At 41.7% G+C, this 25,822-nt stretch overlaps 1 protein-coding gene across 10 annotated transcripts in view; it reads left to right on the plus strand.

Moving 5' to 3' along the window:
• nrxn2b (neurexin 2b) overlaps window positions 1-25,822 on the plus strand; it is a 638,533-nt gene that overhangs the window by 179,511 nt on the left and 433,200 nt on the right. For all 10 annotated transcript variants that reach the window (XM_029117448.2, XM_029117457.2, XM_029117453.2 and 7 more), the window contains exon 5: window positions 22,636-22,653. In XM_029117448.2, coding sequence (XP_028973281.1) covers window positions 22,636-22,653 — 18 coding nt within the window. The remainder of the gene's footprint in view (window positions 1-22,635; window positions 22,654-25,822) is intronic.

The following is a 25,822-nucleotide window of genomic DNA, read 5'->3' on the forward strand; positions in this document are numbered from 1 at the left end:
CTGAGGTTTTTCTCTTCCCACCAGTCTGCCATTGTTTGTTGATGTGCTTGAGGAAGATATGATCACGTCTCTTAGCAACACTATTAATCTACTATTATATAGTTGAAACGCTATTTATCCACTAATAATTCCGATATATTATGGAGATGTTTGGATTTAAAAAACATCAGCAAATTGTTCTGTTAATGAAATTGTTCTGTTATTGAAATGAGAATCCGTTGGTTTGAAGTGCTCAGTTGGATCATGAAGATATTAGTAAAAAGTTTGAAAATAATGAATGTATCAGTCATAATTCTAATCACTTTTTTCACAATAGCGTTACATTTCCCTGTATCAATGTGAAACTATAATGAAGAAAACAGTGATTTATGACAGCACTGGGCCTTGAAGATAAATATTCTGAGGGAAAAGAGCAGACATTTTGGTTCCATACTGTGATGACACATTTTGTGCGTAACATAACATACAGTACCAGAAACATACTTCGGCCTATTCGATTCAGTGCCAAGGGCACCAAGTAATGTGAAATAGCATTCATTTATACTCCAAACACTTAATATTCAATGTTCTTTCCTAAACAATATTTGAAAGTATTCTATCAACTAAGTCATAAAATATGGAGTGAAATTCCCAAAGATTGTGTTCAATGGTGCATGAATTATTGTATAATTATTTTATTACTTCTTTGGACCTATGAATTAACAATATTTATTCATAGATTCTTAAAGAATATAACTTATGAATGAACCACAAGCTTAGTTTAACTGTTTTTGCCATGTTTTACATTTTTGTTAAACAAGTAAATGTAAAAACTCTATGGCATCTGTAGCTTCTATGGTTCCAATATAATGTCCATAGCATACATGGTCAGTCTCTGCATCCCTGGCTTTGTCTATGCATTTATTAGCAGTGAAATCTTTCCATCCCTCAGCTTTTTAAGGAAACAGTCAGGGAAATACATTTGGTTATTGGTTTAACTGCATATTCCTGCTTAAAGCAGAGTCATTTTAATTAAATATGATAATCTGTACATATCAATCTATAATTATAATGATGTAATACAGTCGTTTGACTTGAAACAAGTCATGTTAATATTAATGCTTCAATGTTAACATTTTCTGATCCACTCGATCAGATTAAATAATTGAAAATTGATTTACGGTTTTTACATTTGTCCTTTTATAGATTCTGATATTATTCATTTTCTTTTCATCCTCCCTTTTCTCCAAATTACAAGTTGCCCAATTTTTCATTAAGATCCTGCTTCAGCACAGCACTCTTAAGATCCTGCTTCAGCACAGCACACTTAAGATCCTGCTTCAGCACAGCACACTTAAGATCCTTCTTCAGCACAGCACACTTGAGATCCTGCTTCAACACAGCACACTTGAGATCCTGCTACAGCACAGCGCACTTAAGATCCTGCTTCAGCACAGCACACTTAAGATCCTGCTTCAGCACAGCACACTTGAGATCCTGCTTCAGCACAGCACACTTTAACTCTTATAGGAGTTATGTATGGATACCACGGGATACAAACCATTCTAACACTGTTAATCACCAACCATTCTAACACTGTTTACCACAAACCATTCTAACACTGTTAATCACCAACCATTCTAACACTGTTTACCACAAACCATTCTAACACTGTTTACCACAAACCATTCTAACACTGTTTACCACAAACCATTCTAACACTGTTAATCACCAACCATTCTAACACTGTTTACCACAAACCATTCTAACACTGTTTACCACAAACCATTCTAACACTGTTAACCACAAACCATTCTAACACTGTTAACCACAAACCATTCTAACACTGTTAACCACCAACCATTCTAACACTGTTAACCACAAACCATTCTAACACTGTTAACCACAAACCATTCTAACACTGTTAACCACAAACCATTCTAACCAATGTCTACCACAAACCATTCTAACACTGTTAATCACCAACCATTCTAACACTGTTAACCACCAACCATTCTAACACTGTTAACCACAAACCATTCTAACACTGTTAACCACCAACCATTCTAACACTGTTAACCACAAACCATTCCAACACTGTTAACCACCAACCATTCTAACACTGTTAACCACAATCCATTCTAACACTGTTAACCACAAACCATTCTAACACTGTTAACCACAAACCATTCTAACACTGTGAACCACAAACCATTCTAACACTGTTAACCACAAACCATTCTAACACTGTTAACCACCAACCATTCTAACACTGTTAACCACCAACCATTCTAACACTGTTAACCACAAACCATTCTAACACTGTGAACCACAAACCATTCTAACCAATGTTGACAGGTCCAGTTTGCTAGTGTAAAGGTCACATTTAGTAAAACACGGGGCACATGTGACAAAGTGTAAGACAGTGTGGTAAATTATTCTAATTTACTGGGCAGATTTTTATTGACCAGTTAAATCAAGGATTGACGGGCTGGTCATTTTCACAAAGGTATACTTGGCAGCCAGGGGTTAGTACGCCCTGTTGCAGAACAAGAAACCAATTTTGGATTTAAATTTGGACTGGAGGTGGATATTATGGGTATTGAATGAGAGAAAGCAGTGAATCGATTTGCCAATGTGTCTGTAAGTGTTGGTGTACTCAGACCCATTCTGTGTAAGGATGTTTGGGCATCTGCAGATTTTATGCTGGCTACTAACCTAGTCAGATCCTACGAATTGACCGGACTAGTGTTTTCTAGGGTACATTTTTCTAGGGTAAAGTTTTCTAGAGCTCCGATTTTTCCGTGCAGCAGAAACTATGTCAATCACACACTCAACCTCAATAAAAAGGACAGACTCTTCATTTCGGTTGAGCTGGCCGGAATGGTTTTTGAATTGCCACTGACAAACTCTTCCTCACTCCTCCTGCAGCCATTGATTAGGCCCACAATTTATATTCAGTGCATACTCCTTTACTTTATGTACTGTGAGTTGAATGTCCAATAATAATCTGGCTAAAGGGAAATTCAGTTGCAGAAAGGACAGGATAACACACAGAATCACATGATTTAAAAAATATACAAACAGTCAAACAAATATCACTTAATACTATGTTAGGACATTAAAATCATGCCCTAACCCTAACAGTTTTATTTATTTTTTGCAGACCATTATTTAAGTGCAGCTATTATTGAACAGTACTTTGATTAGGACAAACCATTTAGAATTGTATTTGTATTTATAAAATATTGGACCAATTGGCTTCACACCAGCCCTTTTTTAATACCAAGTCTTGCAATTATATTGTTTGATTTGAATGATTTCATGACATCATTGTCTTAGTCACAAGCACTCCATAGCTTTGATCTTTAAAAGGAGTCTAATGGTCTTTTCTACAATAGCAGCTCTGATTAGGGAGACTGATTGAACATCTTCCAAACAAATTATATAACTAAACACTTGGCATCAGGTCAACCTCTGAGGACATTGTCTGATGTCCTCGGTGGTACCTGAAGATAATTTCTGAATGAGTTGAGTGGACTTAATCCAGATTTCACTGATGCTGAATTTCAGTAATGGACCTTGAATTACTTGGCCAAAGATGATTGTGAATTCATTGAACGCGCTTGTCATTTGTTGTGGCTTAGTGCCAGAGTTAAAGTAGACACCAGTGTGATTGTCACTGCAGATTAATCGTACAATAAATGCATTATCAAATCCAAACAGAATGCTTAACAGAAAATGGATAGTCAACATAAAGCCAAATAAAATTCAGATTCCTAAATGAATTAGGAAATGTGCCAGAAAATAAAGCATTGTTACATGGGATCTATAATCAATTAAGCATAGCATTCTATTAATAGAAAATAGAAATGCTGATAATTTTTTGAGAGATGCAGCATTATACTAAATATTTATCCAAAAATATTTAACCCAAACCCTCACCTTAACCCCAGTGCTGTGATACCTAACCCTAACCAAACCTTAACCTAACCTTGTTCATATTCAAACCTTACCCCAAACCTTAACCCTCACCTTAACCCCAGTGCTTTGATACCTAACCCTAACCAAACCTTAACCTAACCTTGTTCATATTCAAACCTTACCCCAAACCTTAACCCTCACCTTAACCCCAGTGCTGTGATACCTAACCCTAACCAAACCTTAACCTAACCTTGTTCATATTCAAACCTTACCCCAAACCTTAACCCTCACCTTAACCCCAGTGCTTTGATACCTAACCCTAACCAAACCTTAACCTAACCTTGTTCATATTCAAACCTTACCCCAAACCTTAACCCTCACCTTAACCCCAGTGCTTTGATACCTAACCCTAACCAAACCTTAACCTAACCTTGTTCATATTCAAACCTTACCCCAAACCTTAACCCTCACCTTAAGTCTCGTGACTGAGGGGGGCGTGGCACTTGTCCTCCAGATTGATCTGCCGCCTTTTGGGAGTGTTTGCATGCATGTTTTTTTGGGGGCAGGTCACAACTCATTCTTGGCTGCCTCACTCAGGGAAACTGACTGAGCAAATCACACTCATTGGAAACTCCCATGTCGCCAGTCAAGACATAGGAACACTGGATCACACTTACACACGTTGACACTGACACTCACTTTTAAACATGGACGTGCACAATTTGACACTGACACTCACTTTTAAACATGGACGTGCACAATTTGACACTGACACTCACTTTTAAACATGGACGTGCACAATTTGACACTGACACTCACTTTTAAACATGGACGTGCACAATTTGACACTGACACTCACTTTTAAACATGGACGTGCACGATTTGACACTTTTGACACTTTGACACAACATAGACATGCACACTTCCCTTGCAACACTCAGTCTCACTAACCATAGAAGAGTGCACTTTGACACTGAAACACTTCTTAACGTACGTGTACATGCACAATTTCACACTCAAGCAAATGGAAGACAACCGCGTTGGACATCTGGTTAGGCAGATGGTTGTAGTTCACCTCTAAATCAAAGGTTGTCAAGGTTGCTCTTTAGAAAACATATGCTGTTTGTTAAATCAGTCAGAAATGTTTGAAATAAAAAACATCTATGCGTGTGAGTGTCTACAAAAAAAAGTGTTTTCAGAAAGAGTAATCTATTATTATTTCATTTAAAACGGGCACAAATTGCATTTGTGCCTTTCTCAAAACAACTATGAATAAGCACATGTAAAACACAACAAAGTAATACCAAGTGAACAGATTAGTAAACAAAATACACCAACATAAAACTCCACATTGATTGACATAGATCATCAGCAAGCCAAACGTTACCGCTTTTTCTCCCTGTGTAGTCTTCCATCTCATTCTCTTTGGGTTTCACCTTATCCCCTCTGCCCGTAACTCATTAAACCCAAAGTTTTCTTAGCTGCTATTTACCGCCGCATGTCATATCTTTCCTTGTGTGTTTTTAAAATCCTATTTACTAGGGACCCTTTAAATTGAATTTGAACCCATGAGGCAATAATACGAAGAGGAGCCCAGTCCGCCGCTGGAAACCGGATCCAATCTGGTCTGTACGTCCTGTAATTAAGGTCACAGGGGATGGGGAGGGCTGCTGGTTGGTCTGTGTGTCAGTGCATACAGTCGCGCATACGTGACGATATGTCTGGGTACGGGTTGACTAAAGGAGTCTCTATGGCTATTATCAGTGCAGCCGAAGGCATGTAATTACAGAGAAAATAGAGTGGCCTCATCAATATGGACGAGAACTGCATGGCGTTATGTCGGATTTGCTCGTCTTTCGCCCTCTCTCTCTTGCTCTCACTCCCTCTCGCTCTCACTCCCTCTCGCTCTCACTCCCTCTCTCTCCTCCTGTGCGTTACACTAAAGGGAGGGATTAGACATTGGGGAGGACAGAGATATGATGTCGAGGCAGAGAGGCCCAAACGTGGATGGAACCAGGCCGCGATGTCGACCCGCTGAGATGGCCGAGCCCTCCTGTTATGCCGCAAGGAGATATCAGCTGGGCCAAGCCTCCTCTGCAAGCGTTTCATAAGACCATGACGTTTTACAAGACCATGACGTTTTACAAGACCATGGCGTTTTACAAGACCATGGCGTTTTACAAGACCATGGCGTTTTACAAGACCATGGCGTTTTACAAGACCATGGCGTTTTACAAGACCATGGCGTTTTACAAGACCATGGCGTTTTACAAGACGGCCCAGCATGCCAACAGTTTCCAAAAACAGTACATCAAAGAATACCTCGCACTGTGTCGTGACTAAAGGAAACCAATTCGGATAGCAGTGCTGCCAATAGTCGTATTCCCGGCTCGCATCCTGTTCCCTATGTATTGCAGTGGGATTTGATGGCCTCTGGTCAGAATGAGGGCACCGTACAGGAAATAGGGGGCTGCTTTGGGATCCACCCAAAGAGCTTTGATTGCCTCCGACATGATAACCAGTAGTCAGTGAGAGCTGATTAAGATGTGCGTACTCGGGTTAAACTCAGTTTCAACATCAGAATCCATTCCATAATGTTCTCTGAAGAGGTTAAATGAAGACCCAGCGGAAACTGAAAGCTGAATAAGTAATATTTCTGTGTGCATATTTAATTGTCTTTTTTTTTTTGAAAGTCGACCAGGCGCTGTGCAATGAAATGTGAAAATAATCATCCACCCATACCTTCCTCAGGAATATAAGAATACTACATTTAAATAGAGGGGAAGCTGATCTTCGTCGGGACAATGACTATGACTGACTAAATGAAACATGTTGACACATGTATTACAGACATCCGCTCTGAATTAACCAAAGGAATTGATGAAGACGAAATAGCATTGGGGTTTCAAACGGAGATTTGAAAACCTGATTAGGAGAACACAAAGCTGACTCTACATAGAGTGGGGAGAACAAGTATTTGATACACTGCCGATATTACAGGTTTTCCCACTTACAAAGCATGTAGAAGTCTGTCATTGTTATCGTAGGTACTCTTCAACTGTGAGTGGCGGAATCTAAAACAAAAATCCAGAAAATCACATTGTATGATTTTTAAGTAATTCATTTGCATTTTATTGCATGACATAAGTATTTGATACATCAGAAAAGCAAAACTTAATTTTTGGTACAGAAACCTTTGTTTGCAATTAGAGATCATACTTTTCCTATAGTTCTTGACCAGGTTTGCACACACTGCAGCAGGGATTTTGGCCCACTCCTCCATACAGACATTCTTCAGATCCTTCAGGTTTTGGGACTGTCACTGGGCAATACAGACTTTCAGCTCACTCCAAAGATTTTCTATTGGGTTCTGGTCTGGAGACTGGCTAGGCCACTCCAGGACCTTGAGATGCTTCTTACGGAGCCACTCCTTAGCCCTGGCTGTGTGTTTCAGGTCGTTGTCATGCTGGAAGACCCAGCCACGACCCATCCTCAATGCTCTTACTGTGGGAAGGAGGTTGTTGGCCAAGATCTTGCGATACATGGCCCCATCCATCCTCCCCTCAAAACTGCGTCGTCCTGTCCCTTTTGCAGAAAAGCATCCCCAAAGAATGATGTTTCCACCACCATGCTTCACGGTTGGGATGGTGTTCTTGGGGTTGTACTCATCCTTCTTTTAGGGGTCTATGTTTTAGGGTACATAGAAACGTGGTCTCCATCATGTACCATAAGGTTTTAGGCCAAAAACTGAATTTACTTCAGTTTAAACATTAAAATGAGGCTAGTCTCCTCAGTCAAGGTTCGCCATTGAAATGTATATGAACACATAGTTGGGCATTTGCGCAGTCAAATTAGTTGTTACATTGCCTTCATCTCCTCTGTAATTAAAGCGATAAAACACAGCTCCACCTGGCCATGCTGTTCTTGTCCTGTGTCGAGATCCTATCAGTTCCTCTCCAGAGTATTCCAATCATATGGCTAATTAGTAGCCATCCTCACCTTCTCTAACCTTCCCTCCTGTTCTCCCAGGTAGGCCCGTCTCCCTATAGACTTTGATCACCATAATGAGATGTGCTTAGGTTCAAATAGACGTCCTTCATTGTCTTGTGTACTTTAATGTAAATGAGTGAGCGAGAGCGGTAGAATTTACAGAGGTCGTGAACTGCAGTGTTATTGGCTATTAGTGCACTTTGACCGACTGCCACGGTGTAACAGGCAGGTGCTGGTGGTTGTCCGAGGATATAACGTTATAGATGAGTTTTTGTAGACCTAGAGGGGTAGACGTGTGGAAGGTTATAGGATGTTTGTGCCAGTTAGCCACTGCAGAACAAATCGTTTTTCTGAGTTACTGCTGCTACGGTGTAAAGGGATGTTTTAATTGTGTAGACATTAGTTAAGTAGTCGTGTTGTTTTTAAAAACGAGAATATGGATCTCTTGTCTTCCTCGCAGATGCAATAATGGCGAGAGGAAAATCCAAAATAAAATAGTAGTCACTTTTGACTAAACATATGACAGCTTTTGAAGTCTTTGAAGCATACACAATGTAGATTAACAGCCAAATAATAGTTTCACACTCAATAAAGCCTACTTCATGTTTTGATTACATGCCTCTGTATCTTCTGGAGAAGACAAATATCACTAAGTCAGTAATTTGTAGAACGGCATCAGTTGTTGCTATAAATTAGTATTTTCTTTTTTTTGAAAGAAGAGTCTAGGGAAAAGTTAGTGTCCTCTGTATTCCGCTTAGACTTTAACAGCATTAGAATTCACTTTGAAACAGCCACATGCAGTATTGTCTTGTCATAAAACTGACTGTTGGGACCAAATAGTTTGAGCTGTAAACTGATAAAACATTAGGTTTGATTCAGTGGACTCTCGGGAATCTCGGTTTTGCTCTTTGGCACAAACACACTTCAGGATTGTCCTACTGAACAGCATTGCTAATAGGGGGCCAACGCTTTTTACTTGACGAAGTAAAAAGCATAAACTTCTAAATGACAGAAATATACCTCAATATATATTTAGCTGTGCAAATGTCAAGTGTAATAATTGTGAAATTCATACATCAAGTCCATATGTTAGCTTGGTAGACATCCCACAACTTGAAACAGCTTATTGGACTCGACCGGTCAAATTTTTAATACTGCCTTATTCTGGAAGTGTATCTTAGAGGAGCAAGGATTACATTAGCCAAGGTGGAATGAAGACAGGAGTACCCACTCTCCATTGCTAATATTTTTCAGATCCTTCCTTCATTTGCCTTTCATGGACTTTTTTGTCTGGTTATTCAGTTGAGTCACAGGGCAAAACAGGATATTCTTCAGCTAGACCAACTGAGGTACTGGAGACCCCAAGTGGCCTCCGCTAACCCGGGGCGGTGAACAAGTTCTGAGGTCCAATTCAGAGAGTTTAGCACTAAAATGAGCACAGCTGAGATGGTGTGAATGACAACAAAAGTTATGGTAATGCTAATGTGATATCATGGAATAATCTTTTCAGGATTCCAATCATAACCAAGGCCTTAATGAACACAATCAAGTCATTGGTTTTTCTTCCAATTTATTAATAGATTTATTTAGCGTTTAATTTGTTTACTGGACTGTCAAATTGACTCGTTACTGGTAAGGAGGGGAGGGTCCAATGAGGGCCGGCCTTTCTAGTGTCATTAACACAAGTCATTAACACCCAGTCAACCAAAATAGTGGAATAATTCAACAGTCCACTGTTCTGTGTCCCTCTCGCTCTGTAGGCATTAGCTTGGCTCTGTATGAAGTTACTCTTAATTAATCTAATCATACCCTTGAATAGGTTTGGCAACAGACAGATATGCTGAGTTTAAAGCCAAAAATATTTTACAAGCTTAATTGTTATTATATGGGGATATATTGCAGGTGTTGATTCCTGTTCAACATTAAGGGTCCATTAAAAATGTGCTGTCTTTTCCTAGAGCACATCCATCAAAGAGCACTGGATCAAAACAAATAGTAATGAAACAAAAGGAACATAACAGGTGAAGTCACTGCGCAAGCCAAAGGACTTTCTCAAGTCACTACGCAGTCTGAACAACTCTTTAATCTCTGTGCAGGCCAATGGACTCTCTAATCATAGGGTTGACTGGTTTGATATGAGGAAGAGAATAGCAAAATGTTTAGTTGGAGTAGTGTGTATACGAGTTAGAGAACGGAAACAGTGGTGTCACAGATAATCTAAAACATTGTAATATGATTGGATAAAATTCACTGCAGTATTGCATCTAGCTTTTACTTTGTAAGCCCTATTTTCTTTTATAATTCTCAATTTTTTCTCTCCATGGCCTGAAGCTTCACCTCTTATGTCAGGGAATACCCCAGCACCATATTCCTATAGATTAAACTCTTATGTCAGAAAATACTCTTAGCAACATATTCCTATAGATTAAAATCTTATGTCAGAAAATACTCTTAGCACCATATTCCTATAGATTAAACTCTTATGTCAGAAAATACTCTTAGCAACATATTCCTATAGATTAAAATCTTATGTCAGAAAATACTCTTAGCACCATATTCCTATAGATTAAACTCTTATGTCAGAAAATACTCTTAGCATCATATTCCTATAGATTAAAATCTTATGTCAGAAAATACTCTTAGCACCATATTCCTATAGATTAAACTCTTATGTCAGAAAATACTCTTAGCAACATATTCCTATAGATTAAAATATTATGTCAGAAAATACAACCAGCACCGTATTTCTATTTCTACAATAATGCCCCCATGAGGACATGTGGAGAAAAGCACAAGTCCTGTTTTGATATTCTAAACTCTGTGTGCAACTTTTTATCTGTGTGTGTGTGTGTGTGTGTGTACATACTTACGTGCACATGCCTATGGGTGTTTACTTAACTGCTATCCTAATAATCAAAAATATTTCAGCACACACATTTTATTATTCAGAACAGCAGCCTTAAATTGAATCTCTTAATTGGGAACAGTTTTATTGCCTTAATGAGACAACAGACCAGCATTTCGTAATATACTTAGATTAATTAATCTGTAGAAATGTTATTCAACTGTTGATTTAATAGAATGTTTTTGTTTGCTGAATTTTGAACGTAACCCGCTATGTCCTGAATCCAACTCAGTTTCTGTCTCCAATCATGGTTCAAATAGGAGCTGTCACATTATCACACATGCATGAGCACCCAACAGTGGGGCCCTACAAGATCTTTGAGCCCCAAACTAATCATGCCAAACCCTAACCAATGTCTAAATGTTATACCCCCCATTCCCCTGGGACTCTGTATTTTAGCGGGTCAGGCATTTAACGCCTTTCACCAGCGTCTGGAGGAGAGGGTCGCTCAAGGAAAGGTCACTTGCTAATTTAAATCTTTCCGTGTTTCATTTGTTTGCGAGAACTCCACTGTAGCACAGTAGCAAAGTCATTCTTTTGGTCTTAAAATACCTGGCGTGGGGTTATGTATACCTGTGTTGTACCTGTTTGATGCGGTTTGATGATTGTACATCACCATCTTCACATCACCTTCAAATCTCTGCTGAATATTTCAGTTGATCACTGACCATTGCATGACCGAGTGTGCGCTTCATTAGCTAAATGTCCCCCGTCATGGTGGCACGTTATGTACATTCGACAGTGAAGAACAATAGTTAGATCTGTACGGTTATTCCTGTTAATAACCCATTGTAAGTAAACTATTCAAAGCAACACTTCCTGTCTGTAACAGGGCTTTGGTGGTTAATTAACCAGGCCTGAATAACACATCTCTCCAGGCATCTCCAGGCTCCAAAGCTCTGATCGCCTCAGTCAGTGGCATCTGATTCAACAATTAAAAAGAGACGGAAGAACAAGAATTGGGACTTACTATATCTGATGGAGCAAATGATAAAATGTCTAGTTCAAAACCGCTGGAAAACAGTCTTTGGATTAAAATCTAAAAGCGGACAGTATCTTTTGTATTTGGGGAGAGTTGATTATTCTGCATCATCTAATAAACAAATAAAAAATATATATGATTTTGAAAAAGAAGTAAAAAAATCTTCAATCTGGTTTGATTAATAGCCTTACATTTCATCCAGTCTGCTGTGAATTATGTATCTGTAGGCTGGAGTGATTTATTTTGTTCAATTATGTTACATTTTCCCAGAAGTATACTTAAACAAACTGTACACATCAATAGTACAGTAGATGAAATATTGAACATTGTGAAGAGGGTGGTTCAAACCCTGGATGCTAATTGGCTGTATGAGACTTTGGATACCATGGTAATGAAGATGGTCACCAGTTTATTATAGAAATAATAATAGAAAGGATATGCAAGCGGGATAGCATAAACTATTTAAAACTCTGGATAGCTTTTCACGCTAACTAGATAACAAATACGTTGCTTGCTAATCTAGCTAATGTTGTACAGCATGTGGTTTGGAATTCCCATGTTTTTAGCCTAAGGTATAACTTACCAGGTGAACAAAACAGTAGAACTAGCCAAGTGAACAAACATTTTTGTGTGGATAACACTTTGTTATAATTTGGCCGCAATAGTTAAACTCAGCTTTCAAAAAATGTTGTTCCTTACATGTTGAAGATAAATGTAAGCAGTGTTGGGTTTTTGGATTGCTTTTGTATGGAGGAAATCATACAAATGGCTCCATATTGTCCTTTTTTTTAGGTGATTGTGGGTAATTTAACGTTTGTTGATTTTAAGATGGTTTCTCAGAAGGTTATATACGCATTTGGTAAAATAAATGGAATGAGCCATATGGGAGATCATGATGAACGGGTATCAAAACCATTTAAAAAAAAGACATTTGATGAGGACATATCTGATTTCCACAATTAGTCTTTATACTGACAGATGCAAAGACTGTAGTTTTCAATTAGCTTCTGGTTACTGTAAGCAGGTTGTATGAATTGCACAACGATGTCGCATATTCCAATGTAAAACATTTTTAATAAAATAATAAAAAATAAAAAAATACGATAATTAAAAATGTCTTTGGATTAAAGTAACATTTGGCATCCTGTAAGTGTTTTGAACATAATATATTTGTGAATCACTAGAAGTCACACATTTTTTACATTAAGAAATACCTATTTTTGGGGAAACTCAAATTGCTGGATGTAGATTATTCCCTCCATTTTTTACGGGCAAATAGTTTTTTAGAGTGTACCATTCACTAGAGGAGATACCAATTTGATTGTTTATTTAGATAGTATATGTACTTACATTTGGAATATTTTATTAGGGGGAAATATTATGATCTCTGTTGGGACCGCAAGTATCAGTTGACAGACTGGGAGTAACAGCCTAAAATTATTAATCGTTCAAAGGGACACTTGAATTGCTTTTCAAATGTCAATTCAGTGTTTCCTAATAAAAAACCAAACACTTTATGACTTGAGCAGTCCAAATGTTTCGTTAATGGAGAAGAGGTCTCAGTCTGACCTCAACATCCCAGACTTAAAAGCCAGACACGTCGTCAGCTTCAAGACTGCTGAGGGGCTGTCACTGTCTGTCTGCGTAACAGAAGCGCTAATAGCGTTTGGTGGTTTGACTGTGCGCGAGTGCAATTGTTCCTTTTCCCCCGCCCGTTGGCGTGAGCTTGTATTTCCGAGCGCGTGTCACACATGCTTGTTCCTGTGTTCTGAAATAGTCGATGCCAGAGAGGTGCGGGGCTGACAGGAGCAGCAGAGGATTTGGTGAATTAAGAGGCTGCAGTCTCAGCATTGAGCCGTGGGGATTAGAGAGATAGGCTGGGGCCCAGGGGAGGCCGGCAGACAGACGGGCGTGGTGGATGGAGGAAAGACAGGCAGACAGGCAAGGGCAAAGGAAGGCAGACAGGCAGGCGTTCTGACAGTAAGGCAGGCTTGAAGGGTGAAACAGGGAGGGAGGCATGCAGGCAGGCAGGCAGGCAGGCAGGGAGGAAGGAATGAAGAAAGGCAGGATTGGGGGGTGATCAGTGGGTGAAGAGATGTTCAGATGCAGGGAGCTGTGGAGGACACAATCAGAATAGATGTCACGATCACAGCCAGGTAAACAGAGAGACAAGGTCGTTACCAGCGACACACGGCGACAGCAAACACGCACGCACACAAACATGCTAATATTGGTATGAAAAACGTGCACGTTTATCTGTTTACTCACACACTCCTCTGAGGTGACTGTTACTGTGTGGATCGACTGTTGCTATCCCTCCTCAATGAACATAAACCTCCTGGACCCTGCCCACTGACCCAGGTCCTGCTACTCCCTGGAAACAGCCAAGTACTATTTAATTTTCCTAGTGTTAATGCCTACTGTTATGTCCTATTTTATTGTAGTCACTTACATTTGAAAGTGTGTTTAGCTATTACTTAATAATATTTTAAAATGCATTTATTTACATTAAATAATATTTAAAAAAAACACTAATACCGTTTGGATTTTGGACAGCTGTTGAGAATGTAAAAATATCCTTATTTCTCTGTACAGTTAGCATATTTAAAACCCACCAGAATTGTAGTGTAAATCTTTGTTTATTAGCGATGTGGCCTTTAGTATGTCCTATTGAATGGTTTGTTTGAATTAGGAAACGCAAGTGCATTTTTACCAACATATCGCCTTGAGCCATACAGACGTGCCTACCGTCGGCGTCAATGGTATTCAGTGGACGTTTGCCGATTTAAATGGAATCTGGCTGATAAGAAATCGTAAGTGCCTGTGGCTGGATATTTGTGGTGTAATTCATGGGTAATCAGGGCTGTCATGTGAAATGACATGACTGCAGCTCCTTCAGCCCTTGGATATAGTTGATTGTCTTTTAAAACAATCAATCACACAATCTACATATTTATAACAGTTGGTTTGATGTAATTACGGCAGAGACGGAGATAAATTCCCACAATGTTGAAATGCGCATTGACGCACACTCTCACACGCAGCCAAATAAACGTGTACTCACATTCCGACACGTCTCCAGGCATATGCAGGCAGATAAACGGACCATGACATTTACCTCACCACTCCTACAGACACACTCTATCTTTCAAATTAAAGTTATTACACACAATTTAGTCAAAAAATTTAGTCAAATGATGGCCCCATTCAGATACTTCAAAGCTATGTCAGAATTCTACTACATTGCTTGGTTAACGGGGCGTCTCAGGTGCTGGTTGTGTTAGTTTAGTGTTTTTTCCCCCCCTGGTAATATTTAAGCATTCTGGTTCTGTTCTCAGGTTCCGGATGCCAAACCACACCCTCAGAATAGGTTGAGGTTCTGATATCCAGGCGCCCAACTGTCTGTCACTGTTACCAGGCAACAAGGTCCCCTCCCATATATTCTGCCTTCCAGATGGAACGCAGGCACAGAGCCTGGTCCATGCAAACACACATTAACTGACAAAATGAGGGGGTGTGGCCTCAACATGGGGACATACTGTAGTTAAGATCATACATATGCCTTCTCATACATACAGTGCCCATCCCCCTTATTCTGTAGTCTGAACAATTTTCATGTGGATTTTGAGGTACGCTTTGGATCGTTGTCCTGCTGGAAGATCCAACGATGACCCAGTTTTATCCTACTGGCAGAGGCGTAATGATTTCGAACTAAAATCTCTTGGCACTTGATGGAGTCCTTGATGCCATGTAACCTAACAAAGTTCCCAGGACCTTTTGGGGTAAAACAGCCCCATAAATAACCATTCCAAATAACTTGTTGACATGTTTAATTACAGTTCTGGAGTCTTAGTGACCCCAAGGTGCAACCGACCTCTGCAATTCTCTAACATGGTACATTTTTTTGCCAACCAAACACATCTCCAGTTGTTTAACATTGCTTTATTATTGGCCTAATTGTGCTGATGGGAAAGAACTTCACTCGATGAAAGGTTAAATTCATGCAATAAAAAAAAAAAAGACAATCGGAAAGTAAATAACAATTGCATTTTCCCGACCTTTTTTGTTTATAGTTATCTAGAGTTCCTATAATTATGGTGTGTGTGCGCACGAGGTGGGCTTGATGTTGTTGATATTCCCCTTCTTCCCAAAAGCTAACATTGACGGTGACATGCCTTTGAGGTGATTGTCAATCACTATTTATTATGTCAGCACCACATAATTGGACAGCTCCTTTGTATTTCAGAATAGGTGACTGGCTAACACCATGTTTGATCTTGACACAACCAAGTCAGAAACTGTGGATCAGAACTTTTTGTAGATAAACAGATATTCTGCCGAGGTGGGACCTCGCATGGAACCGCGTGTGCATAATAACTACGGTTAAACATCACTCCCTTTACATACACTCTAATAAAACAATGTTTATCTACTGGCAGGAACTCCAAAATCAACTGCTTTAATAGTTTCATTGACCCCTCATTAACTGAACTTGTCAGTCTCGGTGGACTTATTACGGAATATCGAGCGCAACGCTGAAGTGTACGCCCCCCAACCCCTCCGTATGAGGGTACACAGCTTGTCGGTAGTGTGGTAATGGCTCCCTGTGCCTGTCAGAGGTCAAAGGTGAAGCACAAATGGAGACTAAACTTTGCAGAGGGAGACGCAAAATGCGACTGGAGAGAAAATGCAACGTGAAATTGATGGCCGAGTTGTTGCCCCTTCCTCAGTGTTCCCTATGCTCTGATATCGCCCGCCTCCCCCCGTTCCTCCCCCGTTGCTCCCCCAGGCAAGGGTTGCGCAATTGCGTCCGGTCAGAGGTTGACCTCCTTCCAAACCGCCCCCGTTAAGGAAAAGGATACATGATGTCTTCATGACTCTAATGCATGTTCCTCTGTGTATGCATGTGGGGTGGTGTGTGTGTGTGGGGTGGTGTGTGTGTGTGTGGGGGGGGGGGGGTAGACACAGGGCTCTGGGTGTTCACACTAATGGGAGAACAAAACAACACTTTGGGTATTTGTCCTCTAGACATCAAAATGAACCATTCTTACCTTCCTCCATATAAACACCAATATGTCTATCAACCATATAACATTCTCACCCAGAATTCCCTGACTTCTTCCATTTGCCGTTCTCTCTTTGCGTCGCTACTCATCACAGGATGGCATAATCTAGGTCCATTTCCTGCCTCCACTGAATCATATCTGATTAACTACAGTCAGACAGTGGCAGTCATTCCTAGTTAGTGGTTAGCCAAGCAGTGTTCCATCCTCTACCATAGCAGTACAGTATGTCCTGGGTCTGAGCACTGTCTTACCGCCTGCAGGCTCTGTGGTTGTCACTTCAACAGCCTTCAAAGGGACAAAACCAAGCAGATCTGAGGAAGGACTTACAAACGGGGCAGGGAGGGAGGGAGGGGATGAGTTATACGTGAACTAGACCGTACCGAGAGAGATGAAGGAGGACCGCGATGGGGAGGAGAGTGATGGGAGAGAAGAGAGATGAGGAGGAATGGTGGGGGAAGGGGGTGATGGAGGGAGGGTAGTGACAGATCTGGAGAGCACAGAAACAGAGGGGCCTCTAGGTGAACTCCTGTCTGTGACTGTGAGCGAATTTGGACCCTGAACTTTCATTGGAACTTTGGGGATTTCTCCACCAAATGAACGACGCAATGTATGGTTGAGTTATTTTGTGTCAGGTGGAATGTTCTGGTCGTCCTCTTCTGGTTCATTTTCTAACATTAACTAACACCCCTTTTGCATATCCGAATGTATTTGGACTGGGCATGATTATACTCATAATATTCATAAATTCTTCTGGAGATTCTTATCCTAGAGTAGGATTTTGACTCCGTACTCAATTCTATGCAGCAGTACTTTGTCAAGACCCATTTTTGAATCTGGAGTGTTCACTCGAAGTTCCAAAGACAATGACAGTAGTGACCAGACAACAGATTCCACACAGATTCTTCCCACAAAATGATCCTGTCATCTGGTGTTATGCCTTGGTCTTTTTCCCTCCATAACACCGTCTGTCACTATAGAAACTGGTTATTGGCAACCAATCGGATTAGAACAGTGTCGGACATCGACTGGTTCCCTCTGAAGCCTGATTGACTGCTTCTGCTTCTCTGACCGTCTGTTCAATTCCATCCTCTGAAGTCTATGGTTACCATGATTGGCTCTACAGCTTTGTGATGAAGACAATAACAACAACTGTATCATTTAGCAGTCACTGGTCCCCTCTCATCACAGGAAAACTTTTTCTTGTCTGTAAGTGCAAAACATTAGCATTACGCTACTGTAGAGCCGAAGTAATTCAATCATCCATAATGGTATTAACTAACCAATGTAGGCTGGACTTTACTTCAGGAACAATCAATTCAATTCCTCCATCTAAGGCACTCAACGTGTTGTACTTAGGGTAGAAATGAAATGGGTTTAGTGTTTCAACCGCAAAATAAACAGAATGTCCTGTATTTTATTAAGGTTTATTGAATACAACACATGATATATGATCTGATTAGACTTTTAAGAGAGAAACGATAAGAGGGAGAACAGATAGGAGATAGATAATACAGTGTGTGAAACAGGGAGTGAGGCAAAGGGAGAGAGAGTGAGGAAGGCAAACGGAGAGAGATATAGAGAGAGAGAGGTGAGAAGAGCATTGCTTTTATATTTGTGGATGACGTTATATCTGATTCACCTAGTAGTAGTAGAAGGATAAAAAGGCTGTTACATTTCTGAGCATGTTGGGGGATGGCGACGGTTTATCGTCTTTTGGAAATCTTCCCCGTCACAATACTGGGAAATGATTATAAACTGAATAAACCCCTGGACATTTATATGTTTCATAATGAAACGCCACGTGCGTCTTTTTTGGCCAACTACAGCTAACCTCCTGCCTGTTTTCATTTGAATTGAAAATGGTGGCGTTTTGTGGTCATCTTGCTCAAGGGTATCTGTCATGGAGTAAAGTAAGGAGTCTCATTTGCGATATAATCGTTCTGTTGAAGGGTGGCTGTGTTGAGGTCGGCGTGTATATGTTCGGGTGCATGCGTGCGTGCGTGTGTGTGTGTTAATAGAATCTGTATTATGGTATTGTCAACTGTTTACCGATTTGTGCTTCATGACTTTGCCTCTCCCTGGGAAAGTCTACTCAAAGGTACTGGAAAGGAGGGTTCGGCAGATAGTCGAACCTCAGATTGAAGAGGAACAATGCGGATTCCGTCCTGGTCGCGAAACAACCGACCAGCTCTTTACTCTTGCAAGGATCCTGGAGGGGGCCTGGGAATATGCCCATCCTGTCTACATGTTTTGTTTTGTGGATCTGGAGAAGGCGTATGAGATATTGTGGGAGGTGCTGCGGGAGTATGGGGTGAGGAGGTCCCTTTTGAGGGCTATTCAATCCCTGTACGTCCAAAGTGAGAACTGTGTTCGGGTTCTCGGTAGTAAGTCAGACTCGTTCCGGGTGGGGGTTGGCCTCCGCCAGAGCTGCGCTTTGTCACCAATCCTGTTTGTAACTTTTATGGACAGGATATCGAGGCGTAGTCGGGGTGGGGAGGGGTTGCAGTTCGGGGGGCTGGGGATCTCATCGCTGCTTTTTGCGGATGATGTGTTCCTGATGGCATCATCGGTCTGTGACCTTCAGCACTCACTGGACCGGTTCGCAGCTGAGTGCGAAGCGGTTGGGATGAGGATTAGCACCTCTAAATCTGAGGCCATGGTTCTCAGCAGGAAACCGATGGAGTGCCTCCTCCGGGTAAGGAATGAGGCGTTACCCCAAGTAAAGGAGTTCAAGTATCTCTGGGTCTTGTTCGCGAGTGAGGGGACAATGGAGCGGGAGATTGGCCGGAGAATCGGAGCAGCGGGGGCGGTATTGCATTCGTTTTACCGCACCGTTGTGACGAAAAGAGAGCTGAGCCGGAAGGCAAAGCTCTCGATATACCGGTCAATTTTCCTTCCTACCCTCACCTATGGTTATGAAGGCTGGGTCACGAGAACAAGATCACGAGTACAAGTGGCTGAAATGGGTTTTCTCAGAAGGGTGGCTGGCTTCTCCCTTAGGGATAGGGTGAGAAGCTCAGCCATCCGTGAGGAACTCGGAGTAGAGCCGCTGCTCCTTTGCGTCGAAAGGAGCCAGTTGAGGTGATTCGGGCATCTGAGAGATTATATTTCGACACCGGCCTGGGAACGCCTCGGGATCCCCCAGTCAGAGCTGGCAAATGTGGCTCGGGAAAGGGAAGTTTGGGGTCCCCTGCTGGAGCTGCTGCCCCCGCGACCCGATACAGGATAAGCGGATGAAGATGAGAGAGAGAGATGAGAGACTTTGCCTCTCACACCACCCACACACCCACAGGCAGACAATGTGTTACATCCTCTTATTCAGATTCTCTATTCTCTTCTTCCTTTTACTTCTGTATTTGCACTGTTTGTCCTGGATAAGGTCTCACTGCTTCCCACCTAAGTATGATCCCTTTATAACCACGTCTTTTCACCACTAAACACTATGAACACATGTCCAATTGTCATGTTTCCAGGTTGAGAGATCCTGATAACTAAGTAGAACTGAAAAAAGAGAGATGGGCGAAGAACTGACAGGTGGCTGGTTCAGCACTCCACGACAGAGACAGGGAGTGGGTTAATGGAGGGGTCAGCTCTGGTGGGGGAGCTCCATACACTTTGTTTTCAGCATATTGTTGCACTGCAGCTTACATACAGGTGACGGCCTGGGCTGGTGGTGTCGCTACGGGCAACTGGGCAGTCCTGTAATGTTTTCAGTACCCACTAGGAAAGCGGCAGACTACCAGGTAAGAAGATGCCCATGGTTGGTGATCCAGGATCATTCTCCTATCCCAAACAAATCCTTAAACAAATGGGCTTAAGAGGTGAATACACTACAAAACTGACCCTGGTGCAGCATTACTGACCCCCCCCCCCAGCATTATCTTGTTAAAGTTAATGCCATTCATGGCTGTTTACTTTGCTACTGTTAACTAGTCTCTCACCATGGTTAGCAGCTAGCTCCTAGTAAGTCATGTCATGCTAGATATGTTTCTTTACTACTGTACGCTACCAACGATGCCAGTTTGAGCCCCAAGCCGCAAAAGTTGCATGGCACCATTTTGCTACCGGTAACTTGCTTCTCTCACTGTTAGCTACTCTCTGCTAAAGTCCCAGGTTGTGGCTGTATATTACGCTGGAACCCCTACTTAGCTCACCCCGGTATTAGCCTCTTAGCGCAGTGCTAGCTTTGAGACGCTAAAGTTACCAGCGGCGGTTATTTACTGCGCTGCAGGGGTCACCGGAGACATTATGAGCTGTGCCCCGCTCCCAGCAGACCACCTTGTGTGATGCACGGCCGATAAAGTGCACGGTTAGCCTGGCGTTATATCCCACTGTAGACCCATAAAGATAGCAGCGGCTGCCATGCTGTGATTTTGTGTGGGTGCCCGGCTCTGTTTTCTACATCTTTAACTGTTTGTTTTGCCTGGCATGAAATAGCCTGGGATTGTGAACAGGAGGTGGCGGTGTGTGTGTTTGTTGATTTTTATCTAGCTCTATGTCTTTTCTACATTTTTATTGGTAGTTTGTCCTCTATCACTGTCTTTTACTTTCTTAGCTCTCGCTTTTTCTCCCTCGCGTGTTTTCAGCACTCGTCTGCTCTGTGTGACGGATTATTTTGGTCTGTATGACCATTACTTCCTGAAAACCAATGTACTTGCTTTTTTTGCTGATATTTAGGAAACATACCTCAGAGAGCAAGGCTGGACCATCAGAACACGTTCCTCAGGTTACGGATCACATTCCCAGGGTCAGGCCCAGAGTCAGTGGGGACAATGGCAGATATATTCAGGGGCAACACATGCAATAGTGTACGCGCCAACAAATATAGCACTTAACATCTGCCAACTGGCAAAGAATGACTCTTGTCTCCTTATTGGGAGTCTGACCCAGCAGGAGATCAATATTTCTGATTAAAGTGTGTTTATTTATTTTTTAAAGAAGGAAAATGGAGGCGCTCGTAGAGTGCTGGAGCTGGTTTCCCATTATTTGGAGGAACTGCTGGAAGACAGTGGCCTTGCATCACTACGTATATTGGTATCGAGCTCTCTGCTTGGCTGGACAGTGATTCCTCCATCTCACTCTCCCCTCTTATTTCCATATTTCACTATAGGTCTGCCTGTCAGTTTTAAACCGTTCCACACAACCGCGGATGAGATCTCTCACAACCTGAACTTTATGCTGAGTCACTTATTACTCTCGTTCTTTCCCTCTGCTTCTCTCTCTCTCTCTCTCTCTCTCTCTCTCTCTCTCTCTCTCGCGCCTCACTTCGGCAGGTTCCAATATGGTTTGCTCATGGCGTCCGATATTTAAGGGGCTGTCGACGTGTTTTTGTAAGATGAGGGTGTAATGAGTGGCCAACGCTTAGTGCAATAGCGGTCACATTTTTCAAGCAATATGAAGAGCTATGGTTGACTGTTAAAATCACTGCAGCTTTTTCTCTGTATGGGAATGACATGAATAAACGCCCTCACTCATTATGTGTGTGTGTCTTTCCATATCCACAGGAAAGGGTTGAAAGATGTTTTCTTTAACTGAAACAGCTGTGAACACATTAATATTTCCTTTAATCTCTGCTAGTTTTTTCCCCTTCTTTTCAATTAGCAAGTGTATGTTATTTTTTTTGCCCTGTGGAAAAAGATGTGTGATTTAGTTAAATGATGTCTTTACCACTCACTCTCATGTCATCCGATCTTGTATCTTGGTGTCAGGTTGGGCGATCAGAGTGGCTCCACGATGTCTTGATTTGAGCTATGTACTAAATGTACCTCTCTCTCTCTCTCTCTCCTCAGGTGAATCATCACAGGCCGGTAAGTTGACTATTTATCTCTCTGACATACTGTATGTGTGTGTGCTATCTTTATTGGTTATCTGGGTCAGAGTATCAGACAATGGTGTGGGGTTTTATGGTTTTAAGGCCTGATTGAAATGGAACCCTCACACAATAATGTAGGCCAAAACACATACATACACGCTATAAATACACACACACACACACACTTACTCACTACCCCATTCCTGTCACATCAATAAACAATGGCACATAAAAGCCCAAGATTACACTTTCAGAATACAGTGCCACTTAAACCTTTCTTCCAGCAGTGAAAGATAACTTTGAGGGGAGCCCAATCACCATTCAACTGTTTTTTTTTTTCGACAGCAAGAGTTCCTCCCTCATAGAGGTGTGGAGCTTGAGAGCCTTACTGGGCGGTTCGCAGTGCATTGTGAGCCATCAGGAAAAAGTGTGAGCTATATTGGTTTCAATCAATCATCTGATGGTTGGGACCAAGCAATTGACAGTAATAACCACTCAGGTCTGGAATGAAGACATAAGAGGGTGTATCCAACTTCAATAGCTGTCCTGCTCTGCTGAGGGAGAGGCCAATTCATAGATACAGTTGCCAATTTGAGTTCAGAACAGTTAGTCTGAGTAGACAGATGGCCTTTAACTGTTAGGTGAAGGGATAGTGTATGTAATATTGTATAAGATAATGCATGTGATGACATAGGGCAAGGCACTGTTTATACACTATATTCATATATGTGTGTGTGTGTATATATATATATATATATATATATATATATATATATATATATATATATATATATATATATATAAAGAGAGAGAGGGAGAGAGAGAGAGAGAGAGAGAGAGAGAGAGAGAGAGAGAGAGTCTCTGTTCTATCTGTTATTCCCCCATCACTGTCATTTATTTTAATCAGTCCGTCCCAGACTTCCCAAAGAAGTCCCAAAATGTAATGGAATCAAAAGGAAAATGCTAACGTATGAACAATCTTGTTTTCTGGCTTATGTTGTTTTGCATCACTTAAGTATTCATTAAAACTACACCCCGAGTCTGTATCTCAAATCTGCTGACATGCTACTGCTCGCTAGCTTTTTAGCAGCATGTCATTTGGAATCAGTGAAGTGTGTGTGTGTAATGTGTGGTTTGTGGTGTACTGTATGTGCGCGCGTGTGTGTGTGGATTTCTGTGAGTGTATTTATATACAGGCTAATGAAAAACATCAACACAGTGTGTTCCAAACGGCTAGGCAATGGAATGCGTGCTGAAACTATGGCTTCCAGTGGTTGCCTTTCAGCTGAGTTCTGATTGCATCATTATTATCCCATCTCTGAAGAATATTACCCCCCTTTGATATGATTTAATGCATGACAGGGACGGTAGGATGTAGCGTACTGTACCGGTCAGCTATAGGCCTTGTTCTGATTGTACATGTTGACACAAATACTGTGCAAACCCACCACATTCCATGCATACCTACATATTGTCAAATTAACATACTGTCTTTTCCTCTTCTATGTAACAACAATCCGCTTTTTCCCCTGTGAATTGTTTCGGACAGACCTCCGTGTACAAGCATTTCAGAGCGGAATGTCTCAGTTAGCATGTTGCTTGCCCTGAGTTGTCTTAAGGAATCAACAGCATTCTTTGCAGACAGCCTTTAGAGTTCATCCCTTGTAGATATATGTGTTTTTATTATTGTATTATTGCAGCCATCTCTTGATGCTAGAGAATTCAGCCTCCTGGTTTCAGTAGTATACCTCCCTTTGTTTTGTGCCATTGTGAATGTACGGGATACAAAATGAACCTTCTACCCTTTCCCCCAGTAACCAGAAGTACACGTAACACATGTCCCCTCTGTATGTACTGCTGTTGGAGTGGTCTGTAGGATCAGGGCCTGGAATACATCAGGAGAACACTTGTAGATGAGCATGAGATATTCTTCTATGGATCCAGACCTATCCAGCTATTCAGGTGTGATTCCAAACCAATCCAGATATTCAGCTGTGATTCCAGACCAATCCAGATATTCAGGTGTGAATCCAGAACAATTCAGATATTCAGGTGTGATTCCAGACCAATATAGATGTTCTTCTATGAATCCAGACCAATTCAGATATTCAGGTGTGATTCCAGACCAATATAGATGTTCTTCTATGAATCCAGACCAATTCAGATATTCAGCTGTGATTCCAGACCAATACAGATATTTAGGTGCGATTCCATACCAACCCAGATATTCTTCTATGATTCCAGACCAATCCAGATATTCAGGTGTGAATCCAGACCTATCCAGATGTCCTTTTGCCATTCCAGACCTATCCAGATTTTTATGAAAATAGTCTATCTGAGCCGATGGAGAGGCCAGCCGGACAGCCAGCTGGATGGATGGACGTGTTAAGCAGTGGCCAGTCTCTAGGGCTGTAGCTAGTGAGTGAGGGCCAGAGAGCTCAGCGGATTGCCGGCATGCCAATGTGGCGTTTTGTTTCCGACTGCAGACTGAAGCCTAGCAGGGCATGCTTACCCGAGGGCAAAGCCGACTACAGCCCACCTGCCCGCCTGCCTGCAGTGGACTCGCTGTACGTCACATTATTGGGACACAATGAAATGAAAGAGAACGTGGCTAATACATTCACCCGAGAACTGGTTCTCTACGTTTATTCAACCGGTCCATCCAACCACAGGCATCGCGACACACATCTTGGCCGAAAAAATTCTAGGGGATGGAATTAGGTACGTGCATTAAGCACACAGAGGGCCCACAGTTGGCTGAATGTTCAGACAGGGTGGAGATGTCTAGACACCTCCCGGAGTAAAAAGCAGGTGGGTACCGGGGCGCCTCCGGGATTTAACCTTCTTAAAGCGGACGAATGTTGTCGGTCCATCTACCTCCAGCCAGCAGACATTAATAAGTAAGCACTTGAGGAGGGCCCTGCCGTCTGGCCCTGATGAGGCCCTGGGCAACCGAAGCAGCCAGAGGCCTGCAGAGTGCTTTAGACGCCTGAAGGGACAACAAATAGTTGAACCTCACAGACAGAGAGGCCAATTGGTGTGGTTATCTTCAAGCACTACTCTCTGCCTCATTTATCTTCTCTCTCTCTCTCTCTCTTCTCTGCCTCTCTGTAGAGAGGTGTAATTGTGGTTGCAATAGAACAAGGGACAATACACAAAAGGAG

This window comes from Esox lucius, chromosome 24, assembly GCF_011004845.1.
Source record: "Esox lucius isolate fEsoLuc1 chromosome 24, fEsoLuc1.pri, whole genome shotgun sequence".
Classification (NCBI taxonomy): Eukaryota; Metazoa; Chordata; class Actinopteri; order Esociformes; family Esocidae; genus Esox; species Esox lucius.